The following is a 20541-nucleotide window of genomic DNA, read 5'->3' as shown; positions in this document are numbered from 1 at the left end:
TAATCCCAGCATTTTGGAAGGCTGAAGTGAGCAGATCACCTGAGGTCAGGAGTTCAAGACCAGCCTGGCCAACATGGCGAAACCCCATCTCTACAAAAAATACAAAAATTAGCCGGACATGGTGTCATGTGCCTGTAGTCCCAGCTACTCAGGAGGCTGAGGCAGGAGAATCTCTTGAACCTGGGAGGGGGAGGTTGCAGTGAGCCAAGATCATGCCATTGCACTCCAGCCTGGGAGATAGAGCAAGACTCTGTCTAAAAAAAAAAAAAAGTACTGAGATTATAGGCATGAGCCACCATGCCCGGCCCTCAACTGAATTTAAGTAAAAGAGATCACCCTTGATAATGTGTGTGGGCCTCATCCATTTAGTTGGATGGCTTTAAGAGCAAAACCCGAGGTTTCCTGGAGAAGCAGAAATTCTGCCTCAAGACTGTAACACAGGCCAGGCGCAGTGGCTCATGTCTGTCATCCCAGCACTTTGGGAGGCCAAGGCAGGCAGATTACCTGAGGTCAGGAGTTTGAGACCGGCCTGGCCAACATGATGAAACCCCATCTCTACTAAAAATACAAAAATTAGCTGGGCATGGTGGCGGACATCTGTAATCCCAGCTACTCAGGAGGCTGAGGCAGGAGAATCGCTTGAACCCAGGAGGCAGAGGTTGCAGTGAGCTGAGATTGTGCCATTGCACTCCAGCCTGGGCAACAAGAGTGAGACTCCATTTCAACAACAACAAAAAGACTGGAACACAGAAATTCTCCGAGTTTCCAGCCTGTCAGCCTGTCCTACAAATTTCACACCAACTTGTCAACCCCGACAATTGTGTGAACGAAATCCTTAAAATAAACTGTGTGTGTGTGTACTGTTGGTTCTGTTTCTCTGGAGAACCATGACTAATACAGATGTCTTTCCATTTATTTAGGTCTTGAATTTCTTTCAATGATGTTTTGTAGTTTTCAGTGTACAAATCTCATGCTTCTTTTAAAAAAAATCTATTAATAAGTATTTTATTCTTTTTTGACACTTATAAATGGAATTTTTTTTTTTTTTTTTGAGACAGAGTCTTGCGCTGTCGCCCAGGCTGCGGTGCAGTGGCACAATCTTGGCTCACTGCAAGCTCTGCCTCCCGGGTTCACGCCATTCTCTTGCCTCAGCCTCCCGAGTAGCTGGGACTACAGGCGCCCGCCACCACGCCCGGCTAATTTTTTGTATTTTTAGTAGAGACGGGGTTTCACCATGTTAGCCAGGATGGTCTCGATCTCCTGACCTTGTGATCTGCCCGCCTCGGCCTCCCAAAGTGCTGGGATTACAGGCGTGAGCCACCGCGCCCGGCCTGGAATTATTTTCTTAATTTCATTTTGGATTGTGTATAGAAATACAATTGATTGGCCAGGTGTGGTGGCTCATGCCTGCAATCCAAGCACTTTGAGAGGCAGAGGTGGGCGGATCACTTGAGATCAGAAATTTGAGACCAGCCTGGCCAAGATGACGAAACCCCATCTCTACTAAAAATACAAAAATTAGCCAGGCATGGTGGCGGGCACCTGTAATCCCAGTTACTCGGGAGGCTGGGGACGGGGGCAATCACTTGAACCCAAGAGGCAGAGGTTGCAGTGAGCCAAGATCATGCCATTGCACTCCAGCCTAGGCAAGAGAGAGCAAGACTCTTATCTCAAAAAAATTTAAAAAATTGATTTTCGTATAATGATCTTTTTGGAGACAATGTCTCACTTTGTCACCCAGGCTGGAGTGCAGTGGCGTGAACACCACTCACTGCAGCCTCGCCTTCCCAGGCTCAAGCAATCTTCCCACCTCAGCCTCCCAAGTAGCTAGGACTACAGGTGCAAGCCACCACGCCAGGCTAATTTTTGTTGTTGTTGTTGTTTTGTTTTTGTTTTGTTTTTTTTTTTTTTTTGAGACGGAGTCTCGCCCTGTCGCCCAGGCTGGAGTGCAGTGGCGCAATCTTGGCTCACTGCAAGCTCCGCCTCCCGGGTTCACGCCATTCTCCTGCCTTAGCCTCTCCGAGTAGCTGGGACTACAGGCGCCCGCCACCACGCCTGGCTAATTTTTTTGTATTTTTAGTAGAGACGGGGTTTCACCGTGGTCTCGATCTCCTGACCTCGTGATCCGCCCGCCTCGGCCTCCCAAAGTGCTGGGATTACAAGCGTGAGCCACCGCGCCCAGCCACACGCCAGGCTAATTTTTGAATTTTTTGTAGAGACAGGGTTTCACCATGTTGCCCAGGCTGGTCTCCACCTCCTGGGCTCAAGTGATCCGCCCACCTCAGCCTCCCAAGTAGCTGGGACTACAGGTGTGTGCCACCACACCCAGCTAATCTTTGTATTTCCTATACACACAGAGTCTCACTGTGTTGCCCAGCTGGTCTTGAACTCCTGGGCTCAAACAATCCACCTGCCTAGGCCTCCCAAAGTGCTGGGATTACAGGCGTGAGCCACTGTGCCTGGCCTCAGTCCCATCTTTGTCATCTCATCCATTGGCTTGACCAGATGAGCAGGTGTTGCCCTTTGATTCCCTTGGCGATCTTTCTAGTTCCAGAGCATCCAGAGGATCCAGGATCCTCTCAAGCTGTCCTGTGAACTCCAGGCTCCAGGTTCATAGATCCAAAGCTCTGCTTGGATCTAACAGGCATCTCGACATACCAGTTCCACAAGCGAAGCCTTCATTGTTCACCCTAGACTTGCTTCTCTTTGCATGCCCTGCATCTTAGTAAAGGTTCTTCCTCTTGTTCAGGCCAAAGTCTTGGAGTTCTTGACTCCTCTCTTTCTCTCAAACTCCATGTCCTATTCATCAGCAAATCTTGTTGGCTTTCCCCCCAAAATCTATCCAGAAGCTGATCTTCTGTCCCCACCCTGGTCCAAGCCACCAGCCTCTCATCAGGATTGCTGTGGTGGCCTCCTCACTGGCCTCCCATGCTTGCCCTCCCCCAGTCCCTTTGCCACACTGCTACAAGAGTGACTGGAAAACTTAAGTCAAGATTATCTCTTGCTCCTGGTAAAAGCCTCCAATCACTTCCTTTATAACACTGACTTCCAGAAGACCTTCTAACTATGACCTCAAACCCAGAAGGCATAGAAGACAAGAGTCCAACTAGCTAAAAATAAACTTCTCGTGTCTAAAAAACACCATCAAATCAATGAAAAACGAAGAAAAGTATTTGCACTGTATAACACAAAGGGGTACTCTCTCTCATACATGGAAGGTACCCAGGATTCTACATATTATTTATTTATTTATTTATTTATTTATTTATTTATTTATTTGAGACAGAGTTTCGCTCTGTCACCCAGGCTGGAGTGCAGTGGTGCGATCTCGGCTCACTGCAACCTCCGCCTCCTGGGTTCAAGCAATTCTCCTGCCTCAGCTTCCTGAGCAGCTGAGATTACAGGTGCCCGCCACCACGCCCGGCTAATTTTTGTATTTTTAGTAGAGACGGTGTTTCACCATGTTGGCCAGGCTGGTCTCGAACTCCTGACCTCAGGTGATCTGCCCACCTCGGCCTCCCGAAGTGCTGGGATTACAGGTGTGAGCCACTGCACCCGACTGATTTCTAGATAAAAAAGACCAACAAGAGGCCAAGGCAGGAGGATCGCTTGAGCCCAAGATTTCAAGACCAGCCTGGGCAACATAGTGAGATCCTGTCTCTATTTAAAAAAAAAAAAAAAACCAAGAAGACCAACAATACAAATAATGGGCAAATGTCAGGAATAGACAGTTTGCAGGAGAAATAAAATGCACATAGTTTTTAAACATGTGAAAAGAGAAACACAAATTAAAAACCACACTAAGGTCAAACAAAAACTTGTACGCGAATGTTCATAGCAGCATTATTTACAATAGCCAAAAGGTAGGAACACCTGAAATGCCCATCCATGGACGAATGGATAAACAAGATGTGGTGTACACAGATAATGGACTACGACTCAGTTAGTTATAAAAAGTAAGCCATGAACCTCAAAAACATGATGCTAAGAAAAACAAGCCAGATACAAAAGGTCATGTATTGCATGATTCCATTGATGTGAAGCTTCCAGAACAGTCCAATCCATTGAGACGGTAGATTAGCAGCTGCCAGGGCCTGGGGAGTGGGGGAGTGGGGGAATGGGGAGAGACTGCTGAATAACCACCGGATCTCCTTTTGGGGATGAAAATGTTCCAGTAGAGAGAGGCAATGGTCACACAACAATGCGAATGTACCAAATGCCACCAAATTGTAAATTTTAAAGTGGTTAATGGCTACTTTTCTGTTCTGTGAATTTGTCCTCAGTTGAAAAAATTAAAAACACAAAGAAGAAACAAAACCCCATGCTGAGAAACCATGTCTCCATCTCAGTTTGGCATGCATCTCCTGGCGGCAAGTGAGGGCACTGTGTGGGCAAGGCTGGGGGAGCCGGCCCTCATCCTGCCCGTGGGGCTGCCAAGTGGGCAGGCCCTAAGGAGTGGAGTTGGCCAATATCTGCCATCCCGACTCTGCAGCTGAAGAGAGAATGAGGGTCTCTATGCACCCATGTGGAAAGATGCCGAGTATTGGGATATATCGCTAACGGACACTGGAACAGTATGCAAGTGCAGCACCTTTCGTGCGAGAAAGGTGAGGGCCAGCAGGGGCAGCCACAGGCAGTGAAGAAAAGCACATCTCTGCTGGGGACATTGCAGGAACTGGCTTCCATGCTGACATGGGAACCGCCTGAATACACGGCTTCTGCTGGACAGCGAACGTGAGGGAAAAAGGTAGCTTCCCCTTGTTCCAGCCCAGCTCGTTTTTTTTTTTTTTTTTTTTTTTTTTTTTTTTGATGGAGTTTCACTCTTGTCATCCAGGCTGGAATGCCGTGGTGTGATTTCGGCTCACTGCAACATCCGCCTCCCAGGTTCAAGCGATTCTCCTGCTTCAGCCTCCTGAGTAGCTGAGATAACAAGCACCTGCCACCACGTCCAGCTAATTTTTGTATTTTTAGTAGAGACGGGGTTACACCATGTTGGTCAGGCTGGTCTCGAACTCCTGACCTCAAGTGATCCACCCGCCTCAGCCTCCCAAAGTGCTGGGATTACAGGCGTGAGCCACCGCACCCGGCCTCCAGCTCACCTTTGACCCAGACTGAGTGTTCCCTCTGCCTGGAACCCAGGTAAGGTCACCAAGGCTGTGTGTGTAGAAAACAGAGAGGAAAACAAACAAAACAAAATGTTTTCTACACACACAACCCCCAGGAACGAGGCCCGGGTGAGCAAAGTAGGTGACCACCCCTGGCACAAACTGATCCTTGGTGACCTTATCTGGTTCCAGAGCATCAAAGAGCCTACTCAGCAAAACACAGTGGCTCACACCTGCAATCCCAGCAATTTGGGAGGCTGAGGTGGCAGGATCACTTGAGCCCAGCAGTTCGAGACCAGCCTGGGCAACAGAGCAAGACCCCATCTCTACAAAAAAAAAAATTTTTTTTAATTCTGTTCCAATTTTCATGTACATAAAAATAAAATAAAAATAGCTGGGCGTTGTGGTGCACGCCTGTAGTCCCAGCTACTCAGGAAGCTAAGGCGGGAGGATCACTTGAGCCCAGGAGGTGGCGGCTGCAGCGAGCTGAGATTGCACCACTGCACTCCAGCCTGGGAGACAGAGTGAGACCCAGTCTCAAAAAAAAAGAAGAAAGGAAAGGAAGGAAAGGAGGGAGGGAAGGGGAGGAGGGAGGGAGGGAAGGGAAGGAGGGAGGGAGGGAAGGGAGGAGGAGGAGGGAGGGAAGGGAAGGAGGGGGGAGGGAGGGAAGGGAGGGAGGGAGGGGGGAGGGAGGGAGGGAAGGGAGGGAGGGGGGGAGGGAAGGAAGGAAAAGAAAAGAAAGGAAACACTCTCATCTCTATTCCTAGTGATGTCAGGTGGCTACTTCCGGCCAGGCTGAATGAGACACTGGGCCTCTGCATTGTTGGGTACCATCAGATCTCCACATTTGCCAGGAAGGGGAGGCTAGACCCAGGGTTGGGGTGCTCCTGGCCAGTGAGGGGCTATCCCCTGTCCTTTCTTCTTGGCTTCAGGCCAGGGGAGGAAACAGGGAGCTGTCAGCTGGCCTTCCTCAGCCTCCTGGAGCCAGGCCTGCCTGCCTCAGCTTAGCCAAGTGGAACTTGGGGAACCAGCTGCTGAGGTAGCAGAGTAGGGGTCCTGGACCTACCCCCGATCTGGACCCTGCCCCGAGGGCTGTCTGAGCAGGGTTAGCTAGGGCAGGGCAGGCAAGTGTTGAGCGCAGGGTACCACAGCAGACCGACTGTGCTGGGACGGCCCAGAGCAAGGAAGGCAGGGTGGGTTTTCGTGGCCACAGGATGGCCACGTCCCCTACGGGAAACTCAACAGGAGCCCAAGGGCCTGGGAGAGAGGCCTGGGGAGGAACCCCCTTCCCACCCACCAGAGCCACCACCGCCCAAGGACAGGTGCCCACAGTCAAGAAGCACAGTGCCACAAAGACACCTCAGGGATGGTGGGGCTGCCACCGTGACAGACTCCCCAGGCACGTATGACACGTCCAGAACAGGCCAATCCATGGAGACAGAAAGCACATGAGAGCCTGGTGGGGGGAGGTGAGGGGAGGAGCCTGCCCATGGCCACAGGGCCTTTTGGAGGGATGAGAATGTCCTGGAAGCAGATCAAGGTGATGATCACACAACATGGCAAATGTGCTAAATGCCACCAAATCGTACAGTTTTGAATGGTCAAAATGACAAATGAATTTGGTCCGAACACAAATGGTTTCTCACACTGCAGGCGCTCCAGCTCTGACATGTGCACTTCTTTATTGGAAAAGAATAAAGCAGTCACTGACGGGCCAGGGGCAGGACACGAGCAGCTGCCATCCTCCTCCCAGTGTGCCTGGCATGGTCGCAGGGGAGCGGGTGCCTGGAGTCCCGGGAGCTTAGGAGCTGGGGCCGCGCAGCCTCCTGGACGCTCAGCGGATCTGGCGTGAGGACGACGCGGGCAGAGGAGACAAGGAAGGCGGGGGGTGAGCAGGGGCTGGCTGCCATCCCCAACTTGGAGGGGTCCCTGCCAGCCCCTCCTCACCGTGTACTTGTCCCACTTCTTTTCAGGGTCGTAGGGTTCCCAGCGGCTGGCGGGGAAAATGTGCTTGTTCTTCTCGTACCAGCTCCTCAGCACCACCTTGCCTGCGTGTGACTAAGAGAGGAAGAGGGCACAGGGCCGCCTGCCGACCTCCCCTTCCCTTGGCTTCTCCTCCACAGCCCAGGGACACCCGTTCCCCGTCACACGGCCCCCTACGCTGTACCTCATCCTTCTCCACAGTGGCGTCACTGAGCAACCGCACATCGTCATGAACATCAAAGTTGAAGAGCGGCCCTGCGGGGGAGAAGCAGACAGCCCAATGTCCCGCTGCTGCCCCAGTGACAATATCGGGGGCAAGGTGCTATGGGGGCGGCTGGGCCGGGGGCACTCACCACTCTTCCCCCGTGCCTTGGTGACGATGAAGTCGTAGAAGCTGTGATGCTGGGAGCCAAGGGCAGGAAAGTGGCGCCTTGATGGCCCACCTCGGCCCCTCCCCACACCCACCGCCTGCGCACACTGCCCCCACCAGCCTGAGCCAAAGCCCAGGGCGCAGCACCCACTGCGGGTCCTGGGGCTGAAGGGACTCACGTGCGGGATGATCAAGTCCTCCTTGATGTACATGAGCTGCTCCACCCCCGCGGACCTGAGGGAGGAAGGCAGGAGGGCGTGGGCAAGACGACAGCACCCCTGCCCAGCGAGGGAGGAGGCAGCCAGCCCAGGAGAGCCCGTGCTGGGGCTGGGAGGCAGCAGCCAGTTGGCTCTGAGGGAAGCTCCATGGTTTAGTGAGCCCAGGACTGGCGCCCAGCACCCTCCACCTTTGGGCTACGGAACCAAGGCAGGGCGCTCTCAGCAAAGCTCTCTCTGGTGGGAGGGAAGGGAAGAGGAGCCTGACCCCCTCTTTTGGGAGTAGAGTGCCCAGCACACTGCTTGCTTGCCCAGGCAACGCCCACATCACACTGGGTGTCTGGCACCTGGGCTGGAGCCACAGGTGCCACACACACCACCAAGCACACACGCACACCTCACACCTCAGCTCACTGAAGTCTTTCCGAAGGATCTCGAGCGCCTTCTGCAGGAACTGCTGCATGGTGTTGCCCTTTCTCATCTGCATCCGGGAATCCAGGAGTTGGGGAAGGGAAGGCGGAAGCTTGCAGAAGGGCTCTCAACAAGGCAGAGGCCCAGAGCGCCCTGCCAGAGACTGCAGAGCCTCGGCCAGGCCTGGGCCTCACTCCCCAGACAGGGGGCCAGGCCCTGGAGCCTGTTATCCTCAGGGTCCCTGGGGCTTCCCAAGTCAGGAAGGAACCTAAGGGAGGCTGGGCCCATGGTGAGCAGGAAGCAGGCTGCACGCTGCCTACCTTGACTGTCCGCCGGTGCCCAGAGCCATCCCAGTAGCTGAAGGTGATCTCGATCTCCTCGCCTACAAGGCAGAGCTGCCTCTTGGTCTCCAGACCCAGGCACCCCCGCCCCACCGAGAGCAGCCTTGGGGCTCAGCACACCACCCAGGAGACTGTGGACAGGGAAGCTGCCTTGGGCCCAGGCCCCTAGCGTCTGACTACGCAAGCACTCACTCTTGATCTTCTCCTGCTTGGCTTCCCACTCCTGCCGCAGCTCTTCCCGAAGCCGATTCTCCTCCTCCTGGGAGAGGGAGCAGGCAGACGGGTGAGGCCCAGGGCTGCTCAGGGTGCACGCAGAGCCTGGCTCCCTGAGCAAGGGTCTCCACCAGGGCTGGAGTCGAGGCTGGGGTCAGGGCCAGGCAGCGTTTACCTCACGGTCTCGATCAGGCAAGAAGCTTGTGTCAACGTCTGGGTTCTTCCCTAGTTTTCTCTTCTTGGTGGTGGCCTCTGGAACAAAAGGAAGCCGAGTATCATAGCATTATTATAAAAATGATTTTGATATGGCCAACGCCCAGGGTCCCCCAAGCATACCTTGAGAACAGCTGATCTAGAAGACAAGCCTAGGCTGGGCACAGAGCCTCACGCTTGTCAACCCAACACCTGGGAAGGATGAGGCAGAAGGATCGCTTGAGCCCAGGAGGTGGAGACCAGCATGGGCAACATAGCAAGACCTCGTCTCTACTAAAACTCAAAAAAATCAGCTGGGTGTGGTGGCGCACCTGTAGTCCCAGCTACTTGGGAGGCTGAGGTGGGAGGATTGCTTGAGCCTGGGAGATCGGGGCTGCAGTGAGCCGTGAGCCGTGATCAAACCACTGCACTCTAGCCTGGGCAACAGAGTGAGACCTCATCTCAAAAAAAAAAAAAAAAAAAAAAAAAAAGAACAGAACAAATCTAAACTCTTTAGCCTGATGCTCAAGGGCAGAGATTCTAGAGCCTGGTTGCAGATTAGAATCAAGTGGAGAGCTTTAAAAAAAACGGACGTCAGGGTCTTGTGGCTAGGCCCCCAAACGGAACCTGTGGAGGGAGGGAAGAGCCCACCAAGCGGTGTTTTGTAAAAGCCCAGTGACACACAGTGAGGGTGACAACCTTTCCCCCAGGCCTGCACGGTCCACGCCAGTAGCTCCCAAGTTCGAGACGAGCTTGGGCAACATGGCGAGGTTCCGTCTTTACAAAAAATACAAAGCGCCTGTAGTCCCAGCTACTCAGGTGGCTGAGGTGGGAGGGTCCCTTGAGTTCGGGAGGTCAAGGCTGAAGTAAGCTGTGATCACGCCTCTGCACTCCAGCCTGGGCCACGGGGAGACAGTCTCAAAAACAACAACAACAACAACCAAAACAAAAACACAAACACAAACCAGTAGCTCCCGCTGCACACAGCACCCCAGCATTGCAGCTAGCGCGCCTGCCGCGATGGTGATATTTTGGATACACTGGGTTAAACACAATGTCATACTGAAATCCTGCTTGTTTCTTTTTCTATGTTTTACTGTGGCTGCTGGAACACGGAACCCAAATGGCAGGTGGCTGGCAGGTTCTTCCTCCCTACAATCCCGCACTCCCCTCAAAGCCATGGCACCCAGCCTGTTACCACAGCCACACAGCACCATCCCCTGCCTCGCTTCTCTCCCTCCGCCATTCCCTGGGCGACACAATTTCTAGAACTGCCACCACACCCTCCAGGGGCCCGTGACACAACTTGCTCCCAATCTTCAAACGTTTTGAAAAGCTCTTTTCTGCTGGGCTTCTGGCATGTACTTTCTCGTCGCCCCTCCTGCCTCTCTGGCGAATGCAACTGCCCTCATCCTTAGGCCCTAACTCAACCCTCCCCTCCTTCCTTGACCCCTGGGTTAGCCCGGTGGGCCCCGAGCAGAGCAGCAACCCTGAGTAGTGTCTTCAGTGCATGGTGACCCGTGACTTCCACCAGGAGAGGGACAGCACCCTATGTGCCCTGGCCAGGCACAGCACAGGTGTGTGGCACACGTGGAGGCCAGGCTGGCTTTACCCTCACTCCCCAGCCATCCTGAGCTTTCCCTGACAGCCCCTTGTTCTCACAGCTGAGATCTGCAGTGTCTGACTAGTAGCCACGGAATTTCTGTGGCTGTATACATTTACGCTGAAACAAATCAAACAGAATTAACCATATAGTGCCCCAGTCATATGAGCCACCTGCGGCAAGTGGCCACCATACTGGGTGGCACAGACTCTAACATTTCCACCATCACAGAAAATGTGCCCAGCCAGCCTGGTCTAGACCAGCTTCTCCCCTCCCCGGTCTACTGTGCGTGGTGCCTCCGGAGGGCAGCTTTTGGAGCCATCTTGACAGGGCATCAGCTTTGCTGACAGCCTCTCACATTGGGGACCCCTCACCTTCCCTTTCCATCTCCTCCTCATACATGGCCGCCTCCTCTTCCTCCTCGCCGCCCTCTTCTTCCTCCTCCAGGGTGAAGGACAGGCTGGAGATCTTCCGCTTGGCTTCCTTCTTACGCTCCTTCTCTCGAAGCTTCTCCAGCTTCCTAGCGAGGTGCAGGTGGCACCATCACACACCATGTCCTTCCTGTCCCTGACCCAGCCCCTTCCTTGACCCAGAGCCACCTGTGTGCCCTATGTGGGGCCTGCCCAGCCCAGGCTGGGTCCCCATTGCCCCAGATGGGTCCTGCTGTCCTGGATCACTTTGAGCTCATGGGCGAGGGCTCTGTTACAAATAGCAAGCACAGAGGGCCACAGGGGCTGCAGGACAGAGAGGAATGGGGAGAATGCAGGCTGTTCAGGCACCGGATGCTGGGAAAGGGCCCACTGCATTTAGAGGGTCAGAAAGAAGACAAGCTGCCACGGTGAGAAGACGTGAGTGTGGACCCGAGGAGGCGGGAGAGAGAAATGCAAATCGCAAGCTAGATGCTACCCTTGTCCCGAAGCAGGAGACAGGGTCCCCCCCCAGGGTGCAAAAAGAGCCCGACCGGCCACGGGACCCGGTAAGCACTAGTTCCATGTTGAGGGCTGCGGCGAGAGGACCCACATCTGCAGCTCCTTGGACTGCTCCTTCTTGGCCAGCTGCTTCTCCCGCTCCTTCACCAGAGCCTCCTGCTTGGCCTTCATGTCATTCAGGGTCACGAGACCTTTGAAGCAAGGAGGCACAAGGGGCAAGGTAGTCACAGGGCCAGCGGAAGAGTGGCCCGGGGCCCGGGTGAGGGGCACCCGCACCCTGCTCACCCACGGTGCTGGACTTGAGCTCTGCCTCCACCGCATCGTAGTGCGCAGAGAACTTCTTGTCAATGTTGGATTTCATGATGTTCTCCTGCGGGGAGTGACAGCCACCATGAGAGCCACTCCTCACTGTGGAAATGGCAGGCTGGCCATCAGGGACCTGGGTTATAGTCCAAATCTGCCCCTGTACCCTTGTCGATGGAAGGTTCCATGAGGCTGGGTGGGGCTCTTCAAATGCTAAGAGTGCCAAACGGGGCCGTTTCCATCCCTGAGCTGCTCTGGCTCTTCAGGTCTCCTGCTGGGGATCACAGGTCCCTCAGCAGCCTGAAGCCACCGACCCTACTGACCTTTGGCCTTTTCATCTCCAGCCTTTAAGCTGAAGCTTCGGAGACCCAAGCCAAGGGGTATGAGGAGAGGGCAAACAAGAACAGAGTGGCTGAGGGCCTGGCCCCTCCCTGAGTGATTTTCCTCCCTCCAGGCCCCAGAATGTCATCAACAGCTTCCCAGGAGGCCTCTCTTTGGCCCCAGCTCCAACCCACTTGGTACCATGTCAAGCCCTCGCTGACCAGTGGCCTCCCAAGAAGGTGGCTGGCAGAGAAATACACCTTCTGCTTGCTGGGCACCCAGGCTCAGACAGTGGGGCCAGGGCATGAGGACTTGGTGTTTCAAGGCTCCTCTGGCCAGGCTTCCCCAGTTCCCCAGGCAGGAGCCTGCTCTCTCCCCTGGAGCCCCGAGTCCTGATGAGTGAGTCTCCCCAAAAGGATCAAGCTCCTCCACGCTCCTTCCCTGACCACCACCATCACGGGCCACTCACGGAAGCAGCGAGTGAACCGCTGGCGCCCGGGAGGTTCGTGCCTGCCTCACAGGTGCAAGGGGTTCTGGAAGGAGCCTCCTGGCCAGTGGACTGGCCAGGTCTGGCTCAGGCCTCCCCGCGCCTCTCCAGGGGAAGGGGAACCGCCCTGCCCAGTGTCCATAGGACCAGGGCAGAGGCCTGGCTCTGAGGGCCGAGGGGCCAGAGCCAGGACGCTGGGTGCCCAGGCGAGGCGACGAGAGGCTCGTCCCCGCCGTGCCTCCCAACAGAAACACTGGCTCGGCTCCCTCCTGCCGGAGGCCGGTCACCGGCTAGTGGCCTCAGCCTCGGAGAACGCCCGGCTCTGGGCCCATTTTACAGATGAGACTGTCGCCGGCTTGCTTCTGTGCCCTGCTGGAAGTCAGCGAGCCAGGGGCCCGCCCCGGCACGCCGCCCGCGCTCCGTGGCCACCGCCCCAGGGCTTCCAGGGCCGGATCCGGCGTGGCGCGGGGCCGCCAGGGGACCTGGACAGCGCGCATGCTCCGAGGCTCCCCGGCTCGCACCTCCGCGATGCGCTGCTTCATCTGCTCCATCTGCTCGCGCTGCTTCTCCCGCTTCTTCATCAGGTGCATGGCGCGGCCGGCCTCGCTTGCGGCGCCCTTGTATTGAGCCATGGCAGCGGCGGCGGCGGCGGCGGCGACAGCGACAGCGGCCCAGCCGGGTCTCGGCGTCAGCGGCAGCGGCGGCGGCGGCAGCGGCAGTGGCGGCCGAACAGTCAGCTGACGCCCGCGCCGTGACGTCAGCCACCAGGAGACGCACGGATGCCCCGCCCCGCCGCGCGCCAGCTGGCCCGGAGCGTGACCGCCGCCCGCCCCGCCGGAGACTGCCCCTGGTCCTGCGTGGACTCCCGCCCCAGCCCCACCGCCGGCTCCTGTGGACCCCGGAGGCTGAATTCCCCAGCCCCTCGCGCTGCCTCGACGTTTAACCCGAGCCAAGGCTGGGCCCCTAGTCCCTCTAATTCCTCCTGTTGGCCCCAACGCTGGTCCCCTTGCTGTCCTAGTTCCCCCGCATTAAGCCGAAAATTGGCACCCGTCTCCCTGCTTCACTTAGAATCCCATCCAAGGCTGGCCCCTGGTCCCCTCTGCCCTCTCCTTTCAAGCCAGAGGCCAGGACCCCAGCTCCCTCTGCTTCCTCCACGTTGACACCCGCCCCTCACCACACTCCCCCTGCATTGAGCACTGAGGGCTGCAGTCTTGGTGCCAGCATTAACTCACTGGGTAGCCTTAAGCTTTAAGTCAATTTGGCCCCAGTGTGCTCTGGGTGAGGAATTCCCTGGTGAAGAATGCCACCTTTTACAGTCCAGTGAAGCTAAGCCAGAGCCCCAACCCAGGCAGCCAAAGCCCTGCCAGGTACCCAGCTTTTGGGAGATAACCGTCAAGATCCAGAGATTCAGGTTTCAACCGTTTTATTGGGAGGTTTTGTTTTCTGTGAAATACACTAGAGGGTGGGGAAGGGGACACATTCACTTTGCAAGATAAGGGTTTCCCACCACTAAAGGAAAGGCATGGGGCACGGCACACTGGGGTTTGGGTCCATTTTCCCACCTCCTTCTGCTTTGCTCACATTTCTTTACTCTCAGCAAGTACCACATAACATAAACACAAAGACAAGAAACAAAACAGCAACGCAAATCAACCTCCAACGGGGCCACGCCCAAGCCTTCCCCGCTCCCCCAGGCTGGGCAAGGGCTGGGAGGGGCTGGGGCAGCTCACTCTACAGCCCTCAGGCCACACGGGAAGGCTGCAGGCTCAGAAAGGGTGGGTCGAAGTTAATAAATTAGAATAAATTAGGGGGGAGGAATGCAACTTTGTGCTGGGAGGGCCCCTCCTCTCCAACACGCAAGAGTTGGTGGGGGAAGGTGGGGGCATCTCCAAAGGCCACTACAGTGGGGGTAAGAGCGGTGGGGGCAGAAGTCACCTTTTCCTCCACGTCTTCCCAAACAGAGCAGAAGAATTAGGGGTGGGGGGAAGAGACACACACAAGGAGAGGAACCCTCTTTTCCTAGGATAAGGAAGGGCCAAGAAAGAGGATGCTATCCAACCCCCCATCTCCCAAACCATCGCTAGGGTTAAGGATTTGGTCAGTGGATCAATGAGGTGGGTGATGGGAACGTGGTGGGGGAAGCAGAGGATGCTGGAGCCCTCGAGGAGAACAGACATAGGCTGGGGCAGCAGGGGCTGGGGGCGGCCACAATCACTGCTCAGCTTCTCCAAAGACGTCGTTCTGTTTGCGCTTCATGTTCTCAAAGTCAAAGGCCGTGCCAGCCATGCGTTTGTAGATGTCTTTGATGTCGTTGCAGGTTGTCTCAAAGTGTGTGGTGGCATCGTAGGAGCAGGAACAGAACACCTGGAAACAGCCAGAGCCCAGCGCCCAGGGTGAGTCAGGCAGGTGCCCTGGGCAGGCAGCCAGGAGCCAGGGCTGGGACAAGCTGCTTACCTGGCTCTCACAACCATCATCGATGGGCTCATACAAGTCACTGATAGCCACAAACCTGAGGGGCAGACAGAGGGGAGGGGACAGGCCTCGAAACGGGCCATGCCCTTCCTGGTCCCCAAGCCCAGCTGCTGGGCTCCCTCCCTCTCCCGCTTGGGCTCAGCCCAGTCCCTCACTTCTGGTCAATGGGCTCCAACAGCTCCAGAGCTGGCTCCACCTCCTTTTCGGGGTCCGTGGTCTCCACAGTAGTGCTGGCAATAGCTATGTACTTGCCCTGGGCCGCCACGTTGTGTGCATACGAGATCATGCACACGTAGATGTCTGGCCACAGGAAGAGCTCTGTCAACTCAGGCCAGAGGCGCTGGCCACGCGCAGAGAGGGGTTCCAGTGGCTGGACACAAGTCTGGCCCAACTGCCCCTTCCCAGCCCCGCAGAGCAAGTAGCATCCAAGCCGCCACCCTCCCAGAGGGGAAGAGTCCAGGCCACCCAAACCCTAGGGGTCCAAGTTGTGGTGGCTACAATGTGGGTCAAATTTTTTCCACAGAGAGGTAAGGCAGGGAGCTCCGACACTGATGGGGAGAAGAAGAGTAACCCCAAAGAGAACACCCTGAAGGAAGCTGTGCCGGCGCCCGGCCCACCTGACTTCCTGTTGACCTGGTTCTGGGGGATGATGATCTGGCAGGAGTTGGCGTCGTTGGTGCTCTTGATGGGGTGGCTGAGGATGCAGATGATGCGGATAACCTGGCCAGCCTTCCGCACACGGTCCGGGATGTAGCTGGGGTCACAGATCAGCTGCTTGCAGCGGGCCACCTGAGAAGGCACCAGAAGTCCTCGCCCCTGTCACATCCCTCCCTTAGGTAGACGTGGGGCTGCGCTCACAGCAAGGGCAGGCAGCTCTGGCAGACAACGTACTCCTCGGAGCCATCACTACTGCCCCTCCTGAATGCATGGCCCTACCCTGCAGCTCAGAGACGTGGGCCTTGACGCACGGGCTGGGTGCCCGCCCCTGCCCCACCCCCCAGAGGCACTGTGAACAAGAACACTTTCTGCACCACAGACATGGCATGTGGCCTCTGAAAGAGACCTCTCACCCACAGTCATGACTCTGAAGACTTCTGGACCCCCAGTTCCCAGCTCCAAGACCCTCGAGGCTGTGCAGCAGGAGACTCGGCAGCACAGAGGAGGTGACCAAGCCCCGCCTCGACCATGGGACTGCACTGCACGCGAAAGGCTCACCTCTCCCTCAGACTTCACGCCCACCACCTTGCCGTTCTCCATGATGATGTCATCCACAGGTTTGTTCAGCATATATGTCCCCCCATAGATGGCACTCAATCTGTGGTGAGAGTAGCTCCAGTGAAGGCCCCTCCCAGGAGAAACGGGAACCAATTCCACTGCACCGTTCCTCCACCAAGGTGCAAAGAAGGCTGCCCCAGGCAGGCAGCAGGCAGGAGACGCCGGGATTCATCCCAGCTCTGTCACTGCCGTGAACTCTGGCCCCATCTCAGCGGGCTCTTTCCTCTCTGGAGCTTCTACCCAGAATACACTGCCAAGGGCCAGTGGGAGGGGGCATGAGGGAGCAGTGCTCCGCACCAAGACAGCCTGGGGGACCAGAATGGACTCTCTGGAGATAGGTCAGCTCCCAGCTAAGCCCTGACTCAAGGTTCCGGGACCCTGGGCCCAGTCCTGGTGCTGCTGGGAACTGAGCAAGTCGCATTTGTGGAGACTTGGTTTTTCAAGTGTGGAGACTTCTGTACTTCAGTGCACTGGGGTTGTGCCCTCATCACCCAAGCATGGAGTGAAGTAAATGAAGACCACGAATTGGAAAGGAGGAAATACTACCAGGGAAATGCTCAAGGGGCCCTAGTCCTACTCTAGTCCTGGCCCTAGACCTACTCAGCTATGCCAACTGAAAAAACCCACGTCCTCACCTTGCAAAACCCTGGGGCAGCTCGCCCAAGCCGTAGAGCGGGTATAAATATGGGCTCTTGCCATACCGGGCCAGGGACTCACTGTACAACTTGATGCGGTTGATGGTCTCAAGACAGGGCTGGTCCAGGTAGCTGGGGGACAGGGGTTAGGGAAGATGCTCCAATAGCAGCACCCCTGACTCACCCCCACCCAGGTACCAGGCCAGTCTTCCCACCACCCTGAATGGCCTGGGGAAGATGAGGATCAAATGCAAGGGGGAAATGGAAAGGGTGATAGGTGAGCCTGTGGCTGAATACAAGAGACATGCAGGGCAGGGGGACAGCAAGCAGGTGTGGGAAGGGCGGGGGTGGGCCGGGCGAGGGGGCTGCCACCACCCAGCTTCCCCTCACTCATCAGTGCGGTAGAGCGCCAGGGCATGGCCAGTGAAATCGATGACATCCTGGCCCAGATCAAACTTCCGGTAGACGTCACGCATGCTGGTAGTCTGAGGGTCAACGCCCTCAAAGGTCTTGGGGTCATTCTCATCGAAGTTTGCCACAAACACCAGGAACTTGCGGAAGCGCCGTTTCTCAAACATGCCCATCAGATCTAAGGAAGGCGGCGGGAGGAGGTTCTGCACCAACACAGCACAAAACTCTCCATCCCAGCAGGGCAGGCACCCCCACTCCCAGCCCAGCTGTCCTGTGACCTTAGGTTAACCTCTCTACCCTTTTTAGCCTCAGTTTCCCCACCTGGATGAAGAGGGGATTGGCCTGGATGGGCTCTAAGGGCCTTCCTGGCTCAGACACTTGGCGATGTCTCGAGGATTCAGTGGAGGCCCTGCCAAAGGCTCAAGTTTTGTTTTGTTTTTTTTGAGATGGAGTTTCGCTCTATCGCCTAGGCTGGAGTGCAGTGGTGAGATCTCGGCTCACCACAACCTCCACCTCCCGGGTTCAAACCATTCTCTTGCCTCAGCCTCCCGAGTAGCTGGGATTACAGGTGCGTGCCACCACACCCAGCTAATTTTTCGTATTTTGAGATGAGACAGGGTTTCACCATGTTGGCCAGGCTGGTCTTGAACTCCTGACCTCAAGTGATCTACCCGCCTCAGCCTCCCAAAGTGCTGGGATTACAGGCGTGAGCCACCGCGCCTGGCCAGGCTCAAGTCTTTCAAAAGGAGGCCCGTTCCCCTCCAAGTCACATCCCTGCTGTGTGAGGACCTCCCTCCTGGCAGCCAGCCATGCGGCATGACATGGGGCAGAAGGAATACAGAGTGAAGGGCCTCTCTGGTCCTTCATGGGGAATGTGACTTTGGACAAGGGGGTACCTCATTCTGGACAGCCACCCATCCCAAAGACAGCTGGCTTCCCTGCCACCCCATGATTTCTCTGGCTCAGGGGGCCCACACTCACTGGAAGCCAAGGCCTCAGTCTCAGTGGATGGCACTTTGTAGATCTTGCCCCCCTTGTAGACAAAGCTGCCCTCCACCACCTTGAAGTCCAGGTAGCGAGTCACCTCTGTATACAGTAGCATCTTTACCAGCTGCCCTGTGGGGGTGCACAGGGGCAACATCAGCACGGCTCTCTCCAGAGGCTCTAGCTGGTCTGGCTGTGCCTCCTCTGGAGCCTGACCGTCCTCGGGTCTTCCCTATCACCCCCGACCTAAAATACCTCCTTCCTGTCCCTCACCGTTAGCCATGAGGAATTTGGGAATCAGGTCAACGTTCCAGTCTCGGCCTCGGCCCATCGACTCAGGGGGCCCCTCCAGCAACTGAAAACGCTTATACAGCTGTAAGCAGAAGGGAGAGAGAGAGACACCTCAGGGACCACCTCCTCCTGCTCCAGGCACCTGGGGAGCTACTTCCACCCTGTGCCGCTATGTGAAAGGTTAACAGGGATGGGCTTGGGCCTGGGCAGCCTCACCTCCTCCAGGGGTGTGATAGAGGAGCTCTCGCCCCCGTAGTAGGGGTTCCGGTCCATGTGCAGCACCTTCTTCCCGTTCACAGACATGATGCCCGACAGGATGCATTCCTGGGGGAGGGTGACACCATCCACTGCACTCCCACCTGCCTCCGCTCCTACCAGCAGACCTGATTTGTTCCCCACCCAAACCTGCCTCAGTGGACAGCTCCTTCCACCCACCATCTCCACTGGCTAGTTGCCTCGCCTAAAATTGGGGTGATGGCTTCATCCAACCACACTCTCCATTGCAACCTTGCTGGGCAAAGGAGTCCTGTCCCCCTCACAAGGCGGACAGTGAAATAACGGAGGCTTTGAGGGAGGCAGGGCATCCAGCAGACACAGGATGGCCTTCCAGTACCAACACGCCAAGAGACATCTACCTACGCAGAGCCGCACAAAAAGGCCGATAAAACACAATGAGGCACAGAGGGGACCCAGCTGGACTGCGAAGGACACTCGAAAGGGAGGCAAAGAAAGGCTTAGCACAGTCCTTGAAATTGTAGGCCCCACCCTGGACTGCTCTTTCTTCAAATAGCAGGAGCCCCTACCGCTGAGGAGGGGCATCTGGGCCTGGACCGAGAGAGATGAGTCTCTGAGGGAGTGGGCCAACGGGGTTTTCGGGGAAAGGGGGAAGATAAACACCGTCACCAGTCACTGTCACTAGCCCAAGGACAAAGGCTGCAGATGCTACTCAGCCTGAGGTCTCCATGGGCAACCGAGGTGGGGTTGCGGGAATGTGCTTACTGCCCCCACTGCTGTTCCTTCTGGAACATTCCCTGGATCCCCTGGCCCCAGAAGACGATGAGGAGGCGGGCTGAGGGCCAACTCTGGCGAGGCCTCCTGACCCCAGGTCCTTGTACTTCATCCCCACCGGGATTAGCGCAAGATGGGAAGGGACGCTTAGAGGCAACGCTAGGCGGGCGATGGGTGCGGGCGACGGGTGGATGCCGTGATGGGTGGGGGCGATGGGTGGGCGGGGTCGGGGGCATCGGGCCGAGTGGGGGTGCGTTTTCCGGTCCAGCGGGCAGGGGGAGGGAAGATGGGAGGGCGCCGGGGGTTGGACCCGGGTAGCCCAGGAGGCGGCCAGGAAGGGGGCCTCTTCGGGGAGATGGGGTCATGGCAACGAGCAGAGGCGACGTCGCGGGGGGAGCAGCGGGGTGGGCACGGCGCCGGCTTTTTCGGGGAGCGGAGCGCAGAAGATGGCAGTGACCGAAGGATGGGCCGGCGGCCGCATCATCGCGGGGGATGGCGAGGGCACGACGCAGGGCCAAGGGCGCCCGGGGCCGCACTTACGGTGAGGCCGGTCCCCAGCACGATCACATCGTATTCCTCGTCCATGGTCAGGCCTCGGTGCCAGCGCCCGCTCGGCTCCTCCTCCTCCTTCACCGCAGCAGTCGCCGCCGCCACCGCCGCCGCCACCGCACTGGACCAAAGATGGCGGCGCGTCGGCCGCCGCCCGACCCCTCCGCCGCGTCAAAGAGTCCCGCCTCTTCCCGGGCACCGCCGCACCCGGCAGGGGCCACCGCCTCCCCGGCTCGCCTCCCGGGAGGGCTGCCAGGGCCGGGGCCACAGCACCAGCGCGGCTCCGCGGGCGACGCTGCTCGCCGAGAGTCTAGACAGGCGCGGGGCGGGGCGGGCGGGCGGGCGGGGAGGGCCGGTGGCCGGTGATGCGGCCCGGGAAGGATCCGTGCGCGGGAGCCGCGCGCGCCCCGCCCCACCCGCCGCGCCCCGCCCCTCCCCGCCCC

At 57.1% G+C, this 20541-nt stretch overlaps 2 protein-coding genes across 2 annotated transcripts; both read right to left on the bottom strand.

Annotated features, from left to right (window-relative positions):
- Nucleotides 1-5808: 5808 nt before the first annotated feature.
- Nucleotides 5809-13212, bottom strand: FAM50A (family with sequence similarity 50 member A). The gene is made up of 13 exons (XM_032757849.2): nucleotides 12995-13212; nucleotides 11648-11732; nucleotides 11454-11553; nucleotides 10808-10953; nucleotides 8814-8890; nucleotides 8618-8684; nucleotides 8405-8466; nucleotides 8078-8154; nucleotides 7638-7692; nucleotides 7442-7490; nucleotides 7273-7343; nucleotides 7053-7163; nucleotides 5809-6948 (listed from the first exon to the last, which is right to left on the bottom strand). Exons 1-13 carry the CDS (start codon nucleotides 13103-13105, stop codon nucleotides 6940-6942), a joined length of 1020 nt encoding a protein of 339 aa, XP_032613740.1. The 5' UTR covers nucleotides 13106-13212; the 3' UTR covers nucleotides 5809-6939.
- Nucleotides 13213-13879: 667 nt separating this feature from the next.
- GDI1 (GDP dissociation inhibitor 1) lies at nucleotides 13880-20251 on the bottom strand. Its single transcript, XM_032757847.2, has 11 exons — nucleotides 20090-20251; nucleotides 18758-18865; nucleotides 18524-18623; nucleotides 18248-18382; nucleotides 17246-17444; nucleotides 16856-16987; nucleotides 16161-16260; nucleotides 15563-15734; nucleotides 15101-15245; nucleotides 14928-14982; nucleotides 13880-14837 (listed from the first exon to the last, which is right to left on the bottom strand). Exons 1-11 carry the CDS (start codon nucleotides 20132-20134, stop codon nucleotides 14685-14687), a joined length of 1344 nt encoding a protein of 447 aa, XP_032613738.1. The 5' UTR covers nucleotides 20135-20251; the 3' UTR covers nucleotides 13880-14684.
- Nucleotides 20252-20541: the final 290 nt, after the last annotated feature.

This window comes from Hylobates moloch, unplaced genomic scaffold (genome assembly GCF_009828535.3).
Source record: "Hylobates moloch isolate HMO894 unplaced genomic scaffold, HMol_V3 SCAFFOLD_7, whole genome shotgun sequence".
In the NCBI taxonomy this organism is placed as follows: domain Eukaryota; kingdom Metazoa; phylum Chordata; class Mammalia; order Primates; family Hylobatidae; genus Hylobates; species Hylobates moloch.
This window is presented reverse-complemented; position numbering and strand designations above follow the sequence as displayed.

Excerpts from the sequence above, each read along its gene's own strand:
- FAM50A (XM_032757849.2), bottom strand. The coding sequence starts at position 13,105 with ATGGCTCAATACAAGGGCGCCGCAAGCGAGGCCGGCCGCGCCATGCAC. Across the intron at positions 10,954-11,453 it reads CAGTCCAAGGAGCTGCAGAT|GAAGCTGGAGAAGCTTCGAG; the intron begins GTGGGTCCTCTC and ends GCACCTCGCTAG. Across the intron at positions 8,155-8,404 it reads GGCACCGGCGGACAGTCAAG|ATGAGAAAGGGCAACACCAT; the intron begins GTAGGCAGCGTG and ends TCCCGGATGCAG.
- GDI1 (XM_032757847.2), bottom strand. The coding sequence starts at position 20,134 with ATGGACGAGGAATACGATGTGATCGTGCTGGGGACCGGCCTCACC. Across the intron at positions 18,624-18,757 it reads CTATCACACCCCTGGAGGAG|CTGTATAAGCGTTTTCAGTT; the intron begins GTGAGGCTGCCC and ends TTCTGCTTACAG. Across the intron at positions 14,838-14,927 it reads ATGATGGTTGTGAGAGCCAG|GTGTTCTGTTCCTGCTCCTA; the intron begins GTAAGCAGCTTG and ends GGCTGTTTCCAG.